This window comes from Bos javanicus, chromosome 19 (assembly GCF_032452875.1).
Source record: "Bos javanicus breed banteng chromosome 19, ARS-OSU_banteng_1.0, whole genome shotgun sequence".
In the NCBI taxonomy this organism is placed as follows: domain Eukaryota; kingdom Metazoa; phylum Chordata; class Mammalia; order Artiodactyla; family Bovidae; genus Bos; species Bos javanicus.
This window is the reverse complement of record NC_083886.1, coordinates 42301921-42315647: the sequence shown is the minus strand read 5'-3', so window position 1 is coordinate 42315647 and position 13727 is coordinate 42301921. Positions and strand designations below refer to the sequence as shown.

The following is a 13727-nucleotide window of genomic DNA, read 5'->3' as shown; positions in this document are numbered from 1 at the left end:
AGGTTGAAACACTATCACACCCATAAATTATTAACTGGAGCTGTAAGTTAACTCTTTTTTTTTTTTTTCAGAGAGAGGTAGTGGGGGACAGCCCCCCGTAAAGTCAGAGGTGTGGGTGAGAGCACAAAGCACAAAGTAGGCAGACTCTGGTTTTGGAGGTAGATGCTCGAGAATTTCCAGGGGGACTCCTGGGCTCGATCCCACCTTTGCCTATGCTGAGCCTCCTTCCTCATGACCTTTGCCACAGGCGGAGTGCCTCATGCTGGCTCCCAGCACTTTATTGTGCCCATCTTTGCATGAAACGTTCCCTTGGTATCTCTAAGTTTCTTGACGAGATCTCTAATTTTTCCTATTCTATTGTTTTCCTCTATTTCTTTGCATTGATCACTAAGGAAGGCTTTCTTATCTCTCCTTGCTATTCTTAAGTGAAGTCGCTCAGTCGTATCCGACTCTTTGCGACCCAGTGGACTGTAGCTCACCATGATTCTCTGTCTATGGGATTTTCCAGGCAAGAATACCGGAGTGGGGTGCCATTTCCTTCTCCATGCTATTCTTATTTCAACCCATCTTAAATCTCCACCTCTAGTAAGCCACTAGGTGGCGCTAGAGATAATGAACACGCCTACCAATACAGGAGACCTAAGAGAAGCTGGCTCGTTCCCTGGGTGGGGAAGATCCCCTGGCGAAGGAACTGGCAACCCTCTGCAGTATTCATGCCTGGAGAATTCCGTGAACAGAGGAACCTGGCAGGCTACAGTCCATATAGGACACAACTGAAGCAACTTAGCACACACAAAGTCACTTGTCTATTCTCCTGATTCTCCATAAACTGACTCAATTATCTTCAGGAAAATTAGAGAACTAAGTTGTGTAAAGGAATTCTAGAGTCTTCAAGTACAAAGCTAAGTCATTTTGTTTCAGAACAAAATCTGGCAAAATGTCACTGAACAGATGCAGGTGGGGAAGCGAGGGCCTTAAGCAGACACACTTAACTGAAGCTACCAAGAGAAGAATGGAAAGATAACAAGGAAGGAATTCAGGAAAGGAGAGGAAGGTGTGAAGGAAGACAAGCACTCACAGCATTGGTGGATTTCTGCTCTATCTGTAACTTCTTTGGTGTCTGACAAGAGCACCAGGTTGAAATTGATTTAGGGATGATGCCAGATCCAACTAGAACCGCCTCTCAGAACACTTCTTGTTGCAAAAAAATTTTTTTTCCTCCAAGTAGTTGAGCCTAGTGGGGCTCACAGTGGCCGCCACCAGGACACTAACCTAAGCAATGATTCTTACAGGGGAGGCCTGGGCTCATTCTGGCATGTCCTTGTTGTTCCCTCCACAAATAGCACCTCTCCTCACCAGTAACCCTTCCAACACACACACACAGAATCACAAACACAGAAGATGGAGAAATAAAGACTTAGAAGGCAGAACAAACAGTAGAGAACAAAAGTGATCAAAATGTTCACGAAGTAAGTCAGGCCAGGCTGTATTTCATTCATTTCAAGCAACACTTCGTGATTCTCTGCAGTACGGCACATATTACAGGGAGACTGTGCACACATCACGTTGGAGCTTTTCCCTTTCTCCGGATGTCTGCCACCAAAATTTCTGCCAACACGCCACAGATTCTCTGGTGCCCACTTCCTTCCCTTAGCTAATCTGATCTTGTGCTTTTATCTCAATATTCTCTGGAATGAACAGAAGGTAGATACCCTGAGATCATTCTATTATTAACTCAAAAGATTAATCAGGGGCAACATGCCATATTCTTTAGTTTTCCTCCTAATCTAAAAATATGCAGCTTATTCCTCTGAAATCTTTTAAAATACAAATCCAGCTCACAAAAAAAATGCTGATGGTTACTATTGGCAAATCATTCTGCACTTATTATAAAAGTCAGGTGCTACACTGAAGTGTCATTTGTATGATTCTTCACAGGTAAAAATACATAAATAAATAAACTGCTAAGCACAAAGTAATCAAACATACATGGAACTGAAGGCAGAGCATTGAGCTGGGAGCCTGGACACCCGGGATTCAGTCCATTGCTTTTAAACAAGTATATATTAAAAAGCTACTGGATGCCAGGCACTGAAGCCAGCATTCCTGAACGTTCTGTTTCACTAGAACCTTATCAGATTCTGAAAGCTTTCATTTTACAGGTGAAAGAAATGCCGAGAACTAATGTGTAATCTTTGGTAAATCATTATTTAAATAAACCAAGTAAGTATTAAATTCAAGGATGTCTGAGAACAACAGGAACTAAGGTTTATTAAAGAATTCTAACACTTCAAGCAAGAAGAAAACTTTATTTACATATGTGATTAAAATTCTTTAATTTGTGAAATGCCAACATTCCAGACAGTTTGCAATTCACGGAATCTAGATTAGTCTGTTGGATAGAGTCACTAAAAGAAAAGACACATAGAAACAGAAAGAAAAAGCATAAAAATGCATTTAAGGAAATCCAAACAGAGGGAACTCCTGTGGGTTTACCTCCACATTTATTTACCCACTGCCTCATTAGGTAAAGAATTTCAGGCTGGGCTTCCCATGTGGCTCCATGGTAAAGAATCCACCTGCCAACACAGGATATGCAGGAGACACGGGTTTGATCCCTGGGTCAGGAAGATCCCCTGGAGTAGGAAATGGCAACCTGATCCAGTATTCTTGCCTGGAAAATTCCATAGACAGAGGATCCTGGCAGGCTACAGTCCATGGGGTCGCACAGAGTCAGACATGACTGAGCACACACACATACACAATGGCCGTTTTACTTATTAAATGCCTTTCCCAGCAGTCATCTCCAAAGTATAGAGTAAAGAATAAAAGAATAATATCAGAGAAGTATCTGAGAATCACTTAATTTTTTTTCTTTGCAGGATCTTAGTTCCCTGACCAGGGATCGAACCCAGGCCCCAGCATGACAGCTCTGAGTTCTAATGACTGGACTGCCAGAGAATTTCCAGAATAAGTGAATTTTTAAACTGAATTTTAAAAACAAAGAAGAGATAGATGTCAGCATTTAAAATTGTATCCAGAAGAAGCTAAAAATAAGAAACAAGAATACCTCAGTCATCTCAAGCTTCCTCAGTTAAGACTCAAATATCTAAATATCCCAAAATATACAGTACATAAAGTTTCCAAACTGAAACTGCTACAACTCAGATGACAACTATAGAAAAACTCCACAAACCGCAGGCCAAATTCAGAGGCCAAAGATACTGCTAAACTTTGTCTTTTCTCATTCTTCTCACCTAAAGCTCTTTCTACCCAGGATCTGAAATTTCTAAGTTTCGTCAAGTTTCTTTCACTTAGGTATTGTGGCTTTCTTTATACTTTTTAGCCAAATGTCAGCCTTTATGAAAGTGGAAAGGTTACATTTCACCATTTGAAAAGGAAGGAAAAGAAAGGGACTGTTCCTCCCAGAACCCTAATATTTGCATGTAATTTACCCATTAGTGTTTAGACTTCTTTGGTTTCATAGCTCCAGGGAGAGATTAGGCAAGGTGACCAAAGTACTTTAATGGGTGGTGCATTTTTTTACTTACCTTAGAACAGTGTAATGAGAACTACTCCCAGTTTAACGATTTAAAGTTTAGGAAACACCTTGAATCCTCAAAGCACTGGTGCGCTTAAAGTAAAAATAATGACACACCATTACTGCAAAAAACAAAGCAGTAGAACCTAAAAGCTAAGAACCTAAAGAGCTACTCAGTAAAAGGAACAATCACCTGTTTAATAATATGTCCCCATCAAAGGCAGTCTAAGGGAGAATCCAAAGCAAGCAAAACACTGGACAACAAATAATTGAATATAAAGATTCAAGAATGCACACAGTTTAACAGAGACTGCCAAGATAAGCAAGAAAGTTGTAAATAAAAGTCAGTGACTTGGGCCTAAAGCTCAGCAAGCCAAGAAATATTTTTGAAAGCATCTATACCTTCCCAAAAAAACCCACTTTTTATAAATTGCTGCAAAATGCCCATAACGTAAAATTTACCATCTAAATGATTTTTCAGTGTACAGTTCAGGAATGTTATGTACATTCACATTGTTATGTGACCAACCTCCAGAACTCCTTTCTCTTGCAAAACTAAAACCCTGCACCCATTAAACAACTAATTTCCCCTCCCCCAGTCCCTGGTAACAACCATTCTATTTTTGGTCTCTGCATTTGACTACACCAGGTACCTCATAAATAGAATCATGCAGTATTTATCTAAAAAGAAAAAAAAAAAAAACACTTTCAAACCAGAGAAACTACTAGCAGAGGCAAATGGAAATAATCTAAAGAACAAAGGGACAGAAAAACAGGAAGCAGAAAGTGAACAACGGGGGAGGATTCTAGATTTCAGTACCTATGAAATATGATCTCAACCATAACGTTAGTTATCAGAAGCGGATCAAGATCCTCTTTTCTTTCATACAAAAACAGAAAAAACCTGAACAGAGAGTAGACTGGAAAACTCCAGATTTGGGTACCTGCAAAACAACTCCACTGGTACTCAGAAGTGAATCACAAAAAATTTTTTTTAAATAAAATAAAAAATAAAGTAAATTTAGGGAATTTCCTGGCAGTCCAGTGGTTAAGATTCCGCGCATCCACTGCAAGGGACACAGTTTGCTCTCTGGTTGGCGAACTAAGATCCTGAGTGCCTCATGGTGCAGCCAAAAATAAATGAATGAATGAATGAATAAATTTTAAAAGAAGTGATTCAGATCCTCTTCTCTAGGTATCAACAAAATCAACATTATCTCCTCATTTCTGAAGATCTGAGTCTAAAGAAGGAAGTTGATGTTGTTGACTTAAAAAAATAGTCACAACCTAGAAAAGGCAACCCACTCCAGTGTTCTTGCCTGGAGAATCCCAGGGACCGGGGAGCCTGGTGGGCTGCCGTCTATGGGGTTGCACAGAGTCAGACACGACTGAAGCGACTTAGCAGCAGCAGCAGAAGTAGAGAGTCATGCTTTAGTTGGTGGGGATTTTAGGGCCTGAAGCCTGGGAACAAAACATAACTCTCAGCTTCTAGGCTGTGACTGTTTTTTAAGTCACCAGTATCATTATATCATACCCAGTTCAATCAGAAAGAAAAGCATCTTTGCAGCACAGCATCACACCACTAACTCTGATCTGATACTAAAACAACCTGCCTCAACACTTTCTCAATCTTTCTTAGACTTTCTCTGAGCAAATAAATGTCATTAAGATCTAATAATGCATACATATAAATGTGGAATACTATTGTTTCAGAGTTTCTTAGTAACAGTAAAAATATCTAATTTGATCTCAAAATATTATACAAAGAAAGACAATCATCTAAAGTCACAAACCAAAAACCTTAGAAATAGGCAATTGAAACCATCAGAGAAGGACAAGCAAACCAGAAAGAAATGCTGATGCTAAAGCTCATTTCACCTTAAAGAGAACAATATGAACAAAAAGTCACAAGTTTGATGGGAAATTTCCATTCTCATCATATTAAGTATACTTTAATTACACCTGTTAATCTGGGGATATGCCCTGCAATTGGGAAATCATGAAGCAAATTTAACACAATTACTCTTTCAGACAAGAGTTATCAGTCACCAACCCTCTGAAAGATTAAAACTGTAATTCTGAAAAATAATTTTTTTTTGCTTTGCTCCACCTTATTTCTTTTCTTAATTTAGTAGAGGCCCGGAGGCTCTGACCTAGCTTCAGAGAATGAGCCAGTAGAGTGGGTTCAGAGGGAAAAAAGTTATCCAGTTGCAGATTAGCAAAGGTGTTACAGGGATTAAGAAGTGACACGGCAAAGGAACACCCTAAAAGTGTGTATATAAGGGCCCAAAAGGCAGCCTGCAAATAGGTTCTTCACGATCACCTCTCCTACTCACCTGGACAAGCCAGACCTTCGCAGGAACACTATGTCTTGCTCATCTCGCGTGTCCTCCTCCAGGGCTGGAGGCAGCAGCTCGGTCAGAGTGTCTGCTGGTGGCAGCAGCTTCAGCAGCGGAAGCAGAATTGGTCTCGGGGGAGGCTCTGCCCGGGGCTTCCGAGGAGGGGCCGGCAGCTATGGCCTGAGTGGGGGCTCAAGCGGAGGCTTTGGAGGGGGGTTTGGTAGCTGCTCAGTAGGGGGCGGTTTTGGAGGAGCTTCAGGTTCTGGGATTGGCTTTGGCGGGGGCTCTAGCTTTGGCGGGGGCTCTAGCTTTGGTGGGGGTTCTGGCTTCGGCGGGAGCGCGGGATACGCTGGAGGCGCTAGTGGAGGTTTCTACAGCTATGCTGGTGGTGTGGGTGGTGGCGTGGGTGGCGGCCTTGGTGACGGGGGGCTTTTCTCTGGAGGTGAAAAGCAAGCCATGCAGAACCTCAATGACCGGCTGGCCAATTACCTGGATAAAGTCAGAGCCCTGGAAGAGGCCAACGCTGACCTAGAGAACAAAATCAAGGAGTGGTATGAGAAATTTGGGCCCGGGTCTGGAGATGGTGGAGCTGGAAGAGATTACAGCAAATACTATCCAGTCATTGAAGATGTCAGGACTCAGGTGAGACACTAGCCATGCTGAGTTTCTATTATTTCTGTATCTTTCCCATTTATTCAGATCATGAATAATGACTTTAAGTCACAGAATTATTTGAAAACATATTTGTTTTGTTGTATGTATAAAACGGGATGTGGTGTGCTTTAACTGTGACACTGTGTACAAGACATCCAAACATATTAATTTTGTTTGCATCTCACATTTGAGTATTTCCACAGAAGAGTAGAATTTACACAATGCCAGGCAGCTAATTAACCTAAGAGTGATGGCTATAAGTCGACACTATCTTCCTCTAATTTTTCATCACAATTAATTCTGGCAGATTGGTGTCCTTTAGCCTCTTACTAGATTTAAATAGCTTTACAGATATTTTTCTTCCTAGAAAACCTGGTGCAAATATTGTATGAGAATGTGATGGAGTCTAACATGCTTAGACATAGTTGTATGGGAAATATAGTTTTAAAGACTCTTTTGGAAGTGAAATTCATGTTTCACACTATTTTCTGAAAAAGCTCATAGAATAACTGATCTTCCAAAACAGCAAAAATATGTAGAGGATTGTGTTCTGGGAAACAATGTTCCATGCTCATTCCAGCAAATGTGCAGGCTGCTAATTTTTGCAGAAGGATGTTAGTCTAAAGTACATTAGGGTCATCAATGCAGGTGTCATTACTAAGCAAATTTTCAAAGCAAGTCACCTTTAAAGGTTAACTCAGGAGACATCTACTCTCACAGATGGGCATGTAGACATAGGTTTAAAAAAAAAGCAACCACGATTTATTCACTATTATTGTCTTGTCTAGATCATTACTGCCACCATTGAAAATGCTGGGATCGTTCTGCAAATTGACAATGCCCGACTGGCTGCTGATGACTTCAGACTGAAGTAAGAAAAGTGAAGACTTGAAAACAAACATTGTAGGAAAAATAAAATCCAATCCCTTGGCTTAGTTTATTCTAAATTTTAAAGAAATCTTTTATGGGATCAAGACCTAAATTCACAAGGGTACATTTTACAAAACCCTCATTCCACAAACAAGAACAGAACAAAGGCAATTTCAGGATGAAATTTTTGTTATCAAAAATGTTGGCCATCAATAGAGTTAATGTACGGTTCAGGTTTTGCTTTACAAGGGGAAAACTCCTAAGAGAAAACTTATCGTTCATTGATCAAATTGCTCGGGGGAGAAAAAACATTTTTTTGCATATGTGAGAATGCACTGTGCTCTTTGAAATGGGCTGTACTGTGCTCTTCCAGATATGAGAACGAGCTGCATCTCCGGCAGACCGTGGAGGCTGACATCAATGGCCTGCGGAAAGTCCTGGATGACCTGACCATGACTCGCTCTGACCTGGAGATGCAGATTGAGAGCCTCACTGAGGAGCTGGCCTACCTGAAGAAGAACCACGAGGAGGTAGGAACGGGGTCCACATTAATCAACAATGCTGGCCTACAGAGGTTCCCCCACATCCATTCTATAAAATAAAATAAATTCCATCTGGATGGACTTTCAACTTCTGTAACCAGGAGGAAAAAAAGTAATCCTGAGAAAATTATGTGTGAATTTGGTGGGTTTTTTTTTTTTTTTCCTTTCAGTGTCCTAGTTTCAACTTTTTGTTGGCTTATGCACATCTTAGGAAATCATTGCTTTTCTTTTAAGTTTCTCTTTTCTTTGTTGGCTGCACTGGGTCTTCATTGCTTCATTTCTCTAGTTGCGGCGATCGGGGACTGCTCATTACTGCGGTGGCTTCTCTTGTTACAGAGCACCGGCTCTAGGGCACACCAACTTGAGTGGTTGTGGCACCCAAGCTCTGCACTGGCAGATGGATTCTTAACCACTGGACCACCAGGGTAGTCTGGGAAGTTGTTGCTTTTCATCACTATGATCCTTTTTGCTTCGGGCTAGGAAATGAAGAGTATGCAAGGAAGCTCCAGAGGGGACGTGACTGTGGAAATGAACGCTGCCCCGGGCACAGACCTGACTAAGTTACTGAATGACATGAGGGCTCAGTATGAGGAGCTAGCTGAGCAGAACCGCCGCGAGGCCGAGGAGCAGTTCAACAAGCAGGTAGATCATCACCCTGAGCCTCCAAGTCCATGGCCACATGTAAGCCACTTCCTGTCAATCCACCAGCTCGCAATGACTGCATTTTATTTGTATTTAGAGTGCCTCACTGCAAGCACAGATCTCTACTGATGCCGGGGCAGCCAGTTCCGCCAAGAATGAGATCACAGAACTGAAACGCACTCTGCAAGCCCTGGAAATTGAGCTGCAGTCCCAACTGGCCATGGTTTGTACAAAGAACTTCTCGCAACTCTCCAACAGGGAAGTTGAGCAGTTGGTTTCCTTTCTTTGCCAAGATGTCCCACTTGGCATGTCATAAAAGCAGGATTAGGGAGGACTGTATTATGGTTGTCAAAATCATAAGACATTCCAGTTAAAGACAATGTATCTATTTCCATGAAAGATTTAGTTTAAAAAATAATGGCAAGAAAAATTAAGGAAGCAGAGAAAGCAATAGAGGTTGTAACTCATGGAAAGTGCATTTCTCCTAGTATTTTATAAAATGTATTTTTAAAAAATCACCCAATGATTTATTTTCATGGTGAAATTTTTATTTGCTTTTTCTCTTAGAAAAGCTCCCTGGAAGGGACCTTGGCAGACACGGAGGCCAACTACATGGTGCAGCTGTCACAAATTCAGATGCAGATCAGCAGCCTGGAGGAGCAGATCTGCCAGATCCGGGGTGAGACCGAATGCCAGAACGCAGAATACGAGCAGCTGCTGGACATCAAGACCCGCCTGGAGATGGAGATTGAGACCTACCGCCGCCTGCTTGATGGAGAAGGAGGGTAAATGAAAGTCAGGAACATGCTAAATACAGACCTTGGTGTATTTGTGTTATGCAACCAAAAAGGGGCGTGGGGACCAGACTTGTATTTATAATGTAAGAGTGACATGGTCCAATGAAAAGACTGCTGCCATCATGGGAAAGAGTCCACTGAGTGGAGGGTTTCTCCTGCCTTTGCAAAGTGCAAAAAACAAACAGTTCTTTTTTTCTCCAGTGGTTCTGGTTTTGAAGGATCTGATTATAGACGTTCAGGATCCAGAAACATGGGATCCAGGGATTCATCCATGTCTGATGGCTCAAGATCTGGAACTTCTGTCCAAGGCAGAGGTAGATATTTTTTTCATGTTTCTGAGTTTTTATAATTGAAACATAAAGACATGCTTCACTTTTCATACAAAAAGAATGTACTGTTGTTATATACTTACCTAGATAGAACATACTCAGTGAATATATTCGGATTTCTCTTGATCTATGTTTCTGTGAGTTTCCAGACTGACATTGTGATTCTGCGATTTTCAGACCCAAGCAAGAGTAGAGTGACTAAGACCATCGTCGAAGAGGTGGTGGATGGCAAAGTCATCTCATCTCAAGTCAGCAATGTTTCTGAGGTGAAACTGAAATAAGCAATTTCCAGAGCAACAAGAGTGTCTTTCAGAGGAAAAAAAAACTCTAAAGGACACCAATGAAGAAACTGCATCAATCTAGCCATCTTTCAGAATCACTTCAGGGAAAAGTATCTATCCAGAAATAGAAGACTAACCAATTTTCCTGCATCCTCTTCTTTTCTTATTAGAATGCTCTTGAAAAAGTTGAAAGACAGCTTTGCTCTAATTGTTTCTGTGCTTCAATAAACTTACTTTTGCAAGTTAATGAAATTATTCCTGAATTTTTTTTAAGAAATACAATACTTTAACCTAGAAATGAAGTTACCAGTTATGACCTAGCTGCATTATCATTATGAATAATAATGTATGTATTATACATTATTTATATAGTATCTTCTTCATGAGAATCAAAATTATAGCCATTTTGTATGTGGGAAATTTTAACATCACATTAGAACACACTGATAGTTGACATTAGACCTCAGGTCTCTACGACTGCAGTTAACAGTTCAGCCCAAAGAAGGATGAGATTATTTGAATAATCAATCTATAATAAATTAATGTCTAATTTCTTTTTTCTGCTTTTATTTTTGAGTTTTATTTTATATTAGAGTACGTTGTTGTTTAGTCACTAAGCCTCTTCCAACTCTTTTGCGACCCCATGGACTGTAGCCCACCAGGCTCCTCTGTCCATGGGATTATCCAGGCAAGAATACTGGAGTGGGTTGCCATTTTGTCCTCCAGGAGATCTTCCCAACCCAGGGATTGAGCCCAAGTCTCCTGCTTGGAAGGTGGATTCTTTACCACTGAGTCCCCTGGGGCTCTTTTATATTACAGTTGATTTACAATGATGTGTTAGTTTCAGGTATACAGCAAAGTGATTCAGTTATACATACACATGTATCTGTTCTTTTTCAGATTCTTAATATATAGTTTCTTTTTGTCCATCACTGAACTGGGGATTTCATGAGATAAAAAGAAACATAAAATATGTCTCTTACTTCAGAAAGTTTACATTTTAGATGGAAAGGAAAGCTAAAAGGGCAAAGAAGACAGCAGACAATACAGGGTGTTACTACCAAAGGGCTTGACCCCACAGTATCCACCAGAAGTGCCGCGAGAATCTGACAATCCACATGTGCAGGACTCTTAGGAGAATGGTCAGAATAAAAATCTTAGGAAAGAAGACGGGATGTGTGATATGGTGCCAAATTTCTGAAAACTTTCAAAGTCCCAAAGAGAAGAGATGCTCAGAAATTTGCTCCCTTGTCAAATCTAGCCATATCTCTAACCAAAAATTGTCACCTAGCCAAGCTGGTGTTTCCTTTTCCCCTGTTCTCCACGGCTGAAGTCTTTTACCCCATCAGTGGTCCTCAGAGATCTGTCTTGCCTTGCTGGGAAAATGAAGCCTCTTAAAATAGGGTAGAGGGTGATACAGGTCAGTCTCAGGAAGAAACAGACAAAGGAGAAAGCCAGGTTCTATAAGGACTTTCCCACTTAAGGAATTTAATAGGGCCAGATCACAAATTAGATCATCAATCCCACAAGCCAGTCCTTAAGAAAAGAACATGGAGCTTGGCACAAAAACTCAAATTAAATATTACAAAAGGGTAAACTTGAATGTAATTCATGTAAATTGTACCTTCAAATATAAAGTCAGTAAGAGCTGTATGAGCGTATCATACCTTAATAATAAAAACAACCAAATAATGTAGCTTTTTTCTTATAGGCACATTGAATAAAAAATTAAAATGAACCTAAAAGCACCCTGTAACCAGAGAATGAAGTTAGTACCTAAGCATCAACCACTATTCCCAGAAAAAGAGCAACAGTGTCTCAAGTCAAACATGTGTTTCCCATCAAAGCATTATTACAGCAAGTTAAACTTGGATGTTTCTTCTCTGCTGAAAAGTTAAGAAATGTAAACTGGCTGATTCAGCTTTGATTAAAGACAGAAGGACAGACTTGGAAACCAGCTTATATGTGACCTCCCATCCTTTGGGCCATCATGGTCACATCAAGAAAGCCTCTCTCCATGAGTCGTCCCAGGTCCAGTCTTCCAGTCCTGTACTACTGGGGACCTATGTTTATGGCTAGTATTAGCTTCATGTCAGGGCAAAAGTATGTGGCTACTCTGAAGATTATCTTTAGGTGAAACCCTCATTCTGGGTTTCCTTGGCATGTGTAGAGATGCTGCATTTGTACTAAATGATGGTTTACAGATACGGAAAGGTCTAGTTCATAAGCGCCAACTTGCTGAGATGCAGTAGAATATGTTATGAGCTCATTCAATTTTAAAAATTGAAATTATTGAATCATTTTGGATTGTAAAATTTATTTAGAGAGCTGAATAAATACTAAGGACAGGGTGTTCATATGTTATTGTTTGACATTTCAAAGACAGGTACTGGATTCCAGCCTAGTTGTTATTCAGACTGTTGTTATTCCAGACTGTTGTTATTCAGTCTCCAAGTCACGTCCAACTCTTTGAAACCCTGTGGACTGCGGCACACCAGGCTTCCCTGTCCCTCACCATCTCCCGGAGTTTTCCCAAGTTAATATCCACTGAATAGATGATGCCATCCAACCATCTCATCCTCTGTTGTCCCTTTCTCCTCCTGCCCTTAATCTTTCTCAGCCTCAGGGTCTTTTCCAATGGATTCCACTCTACCCACCACAAAACTTATCCAAAGATCTGGAAACTGTTTTAAGGAAACTGCAACAGTTAAGTGTAAAATGTTATAATATATTATAACAAAGAGTTATGATGTGGATATCCTAAAAAATTAAGAGAACAAGGCCACTTCCTTTGGGAAGCTAATTCATCAGAATGATAGGGAGAAGAGTTCTCTCAGAGACTGACCATTCCTCACAGTGTGACAATTAAGATCTGTCAGATTCTTTAACATGCTTAGACCCAGAGATCTGGTATGTGCAAGGATCTTTGTTACATTATTTTCTAACAAAGTAAAAGCATGGAAACAGCCTGAAAGGCCATCAATAAAGAATAAACTATGTGCATACAGACAATGGAATATAATGTAGACATTAGTAAGAATGCATTAAATAGAAATAAACACACAGACATACAGAACAGACTTGTGGTTGTCAAGGGAGAGGGGAGGAGAGGGGTCGAGTGGGGTGTGGGGTTAGTAGATGCAAACTCTTATACAGAGAGTGGATAAACAAGGTCCCACAGTACAGCACAGGGAACTATATTCAACGTCCTGTGAGAAATCATAATTCAGTTCAGTTCAGCCGCTCAGTCATGTCCGACTCTTTGCACACCAGGCCTTCCTGTCCATCACCAACTCCCAGAATTTGCTTAAACTCATGTCCATTGAATCAGTGATGCCATCCAACCATTTCATCCTCTATTGTCCCCTTCTCCTCCTGCCTTCAATCTTTCCCAGCATCAGGATCTTTTCCAATGAATCGGTTCTTCACATCAGGTGGCCAAAGAATTGGAGCTTCAGCTTCAGCATCAGTCCTTCCAATGAATATTCAGGACTGATTTCCTTTAGGATGGACTGGTTTGATCTCCTTGCAGTCCAAGGGACTCTCAAGAGTCTTCTCCAACATCACAGTTCAAAAGCATTAATTCTTCAGTGCTCAGCTTTCTTTATGGTCCAACTCTAACATCCATGCATGACTACTGGAAAAACCCTAGCTTTGACTAGATGAATCTTTGTTGGCAAAGTAATGTCTCTGCTTTTTAATATGCTGTCTAGGTTGGTTGTAGCTTTTCCT

At 40.7% G+C, this 13727-nt stretch overlaps 1 protein-coding gene and 1 long non-coding RNA gene across 4 annotated transcripts in view; one reads left to right on the top strand and one right to left on the bottom strand.

The window, feature by feature from the left end:
• LOC133232388 (uncharacterized) overlaps window positions 1–6267 on the bottom strand; it is a 50838-nt gene extending 44571 nt beyond the window's left edge. For both annotated transcript variants that reach the window (XR_009731380.1, XR_009731381.1), the window contains exon 1: window positions 5878–6267. This is a non-coding gene — a long non-coding RNA (uncharacterized LOC133232388). The remainder of the gene's footprint in view (window positions 1–5877) is intronic.
• Window positions 5844–10247, top strand: KRT24 (keratin 24). 2 transcript variants are annotated; one of them, XM_061391743.1, is made up of 9 exons: window positions 5845–6064; window positions 6323–6522; window positions 7323–7405; window positions 7778–7934; window positions 8427–8588; window positions 8686–8811; window positions 9156–9373; window positions 9587–9699; window positions 9892–10247. In XM_061391743.1, exons 1-9 carry the CDS (start codon window positions 5908–5910, stop codon window positions 9993–9995), a joined length of 1320 nt encoding a protein of 439 aa, XP_061247727.1. In that variant the 5' UTR covers window positions 5845–5907; the 3' UTR covers window positions 9996–10247. The 2 variants fall into 2 exon arrangements, with proteins under 2 accessions (XP_061247726.1, XP_061247727.1); XM_061391742.1 differs by having other exon boundaries at window positions 5844–6522.
• Window positions 10248–13727: the final 3480 nt, after the last annotated feature.

Excerpts from the sequence above, each read along its gene's own strand:
- KRT24 (XM_061391742.1), top strand. The coding sequence starts at position 5,908 with ATGTCTTGCTCATCTCGCGTGTCCTCCTCCAGGGCTGGAGGCAGCAGC. Across the intron at positions 8,589-8,685 it reads AGGAGCAGTTCAACAAGCAG|AGTGCCTCACTGCAAGCACA; the intron begins GTAGATCATCAC and ends ATTTGTATTTAG. Across the intron at positions 9,700-9,891 it reads AACTTCTGTCCAAGGCAGAG|ACCCAAGCAAGAGTAGAGTG; the intron begins GTAGATATTTTT and ends TGCGATTTTCAG.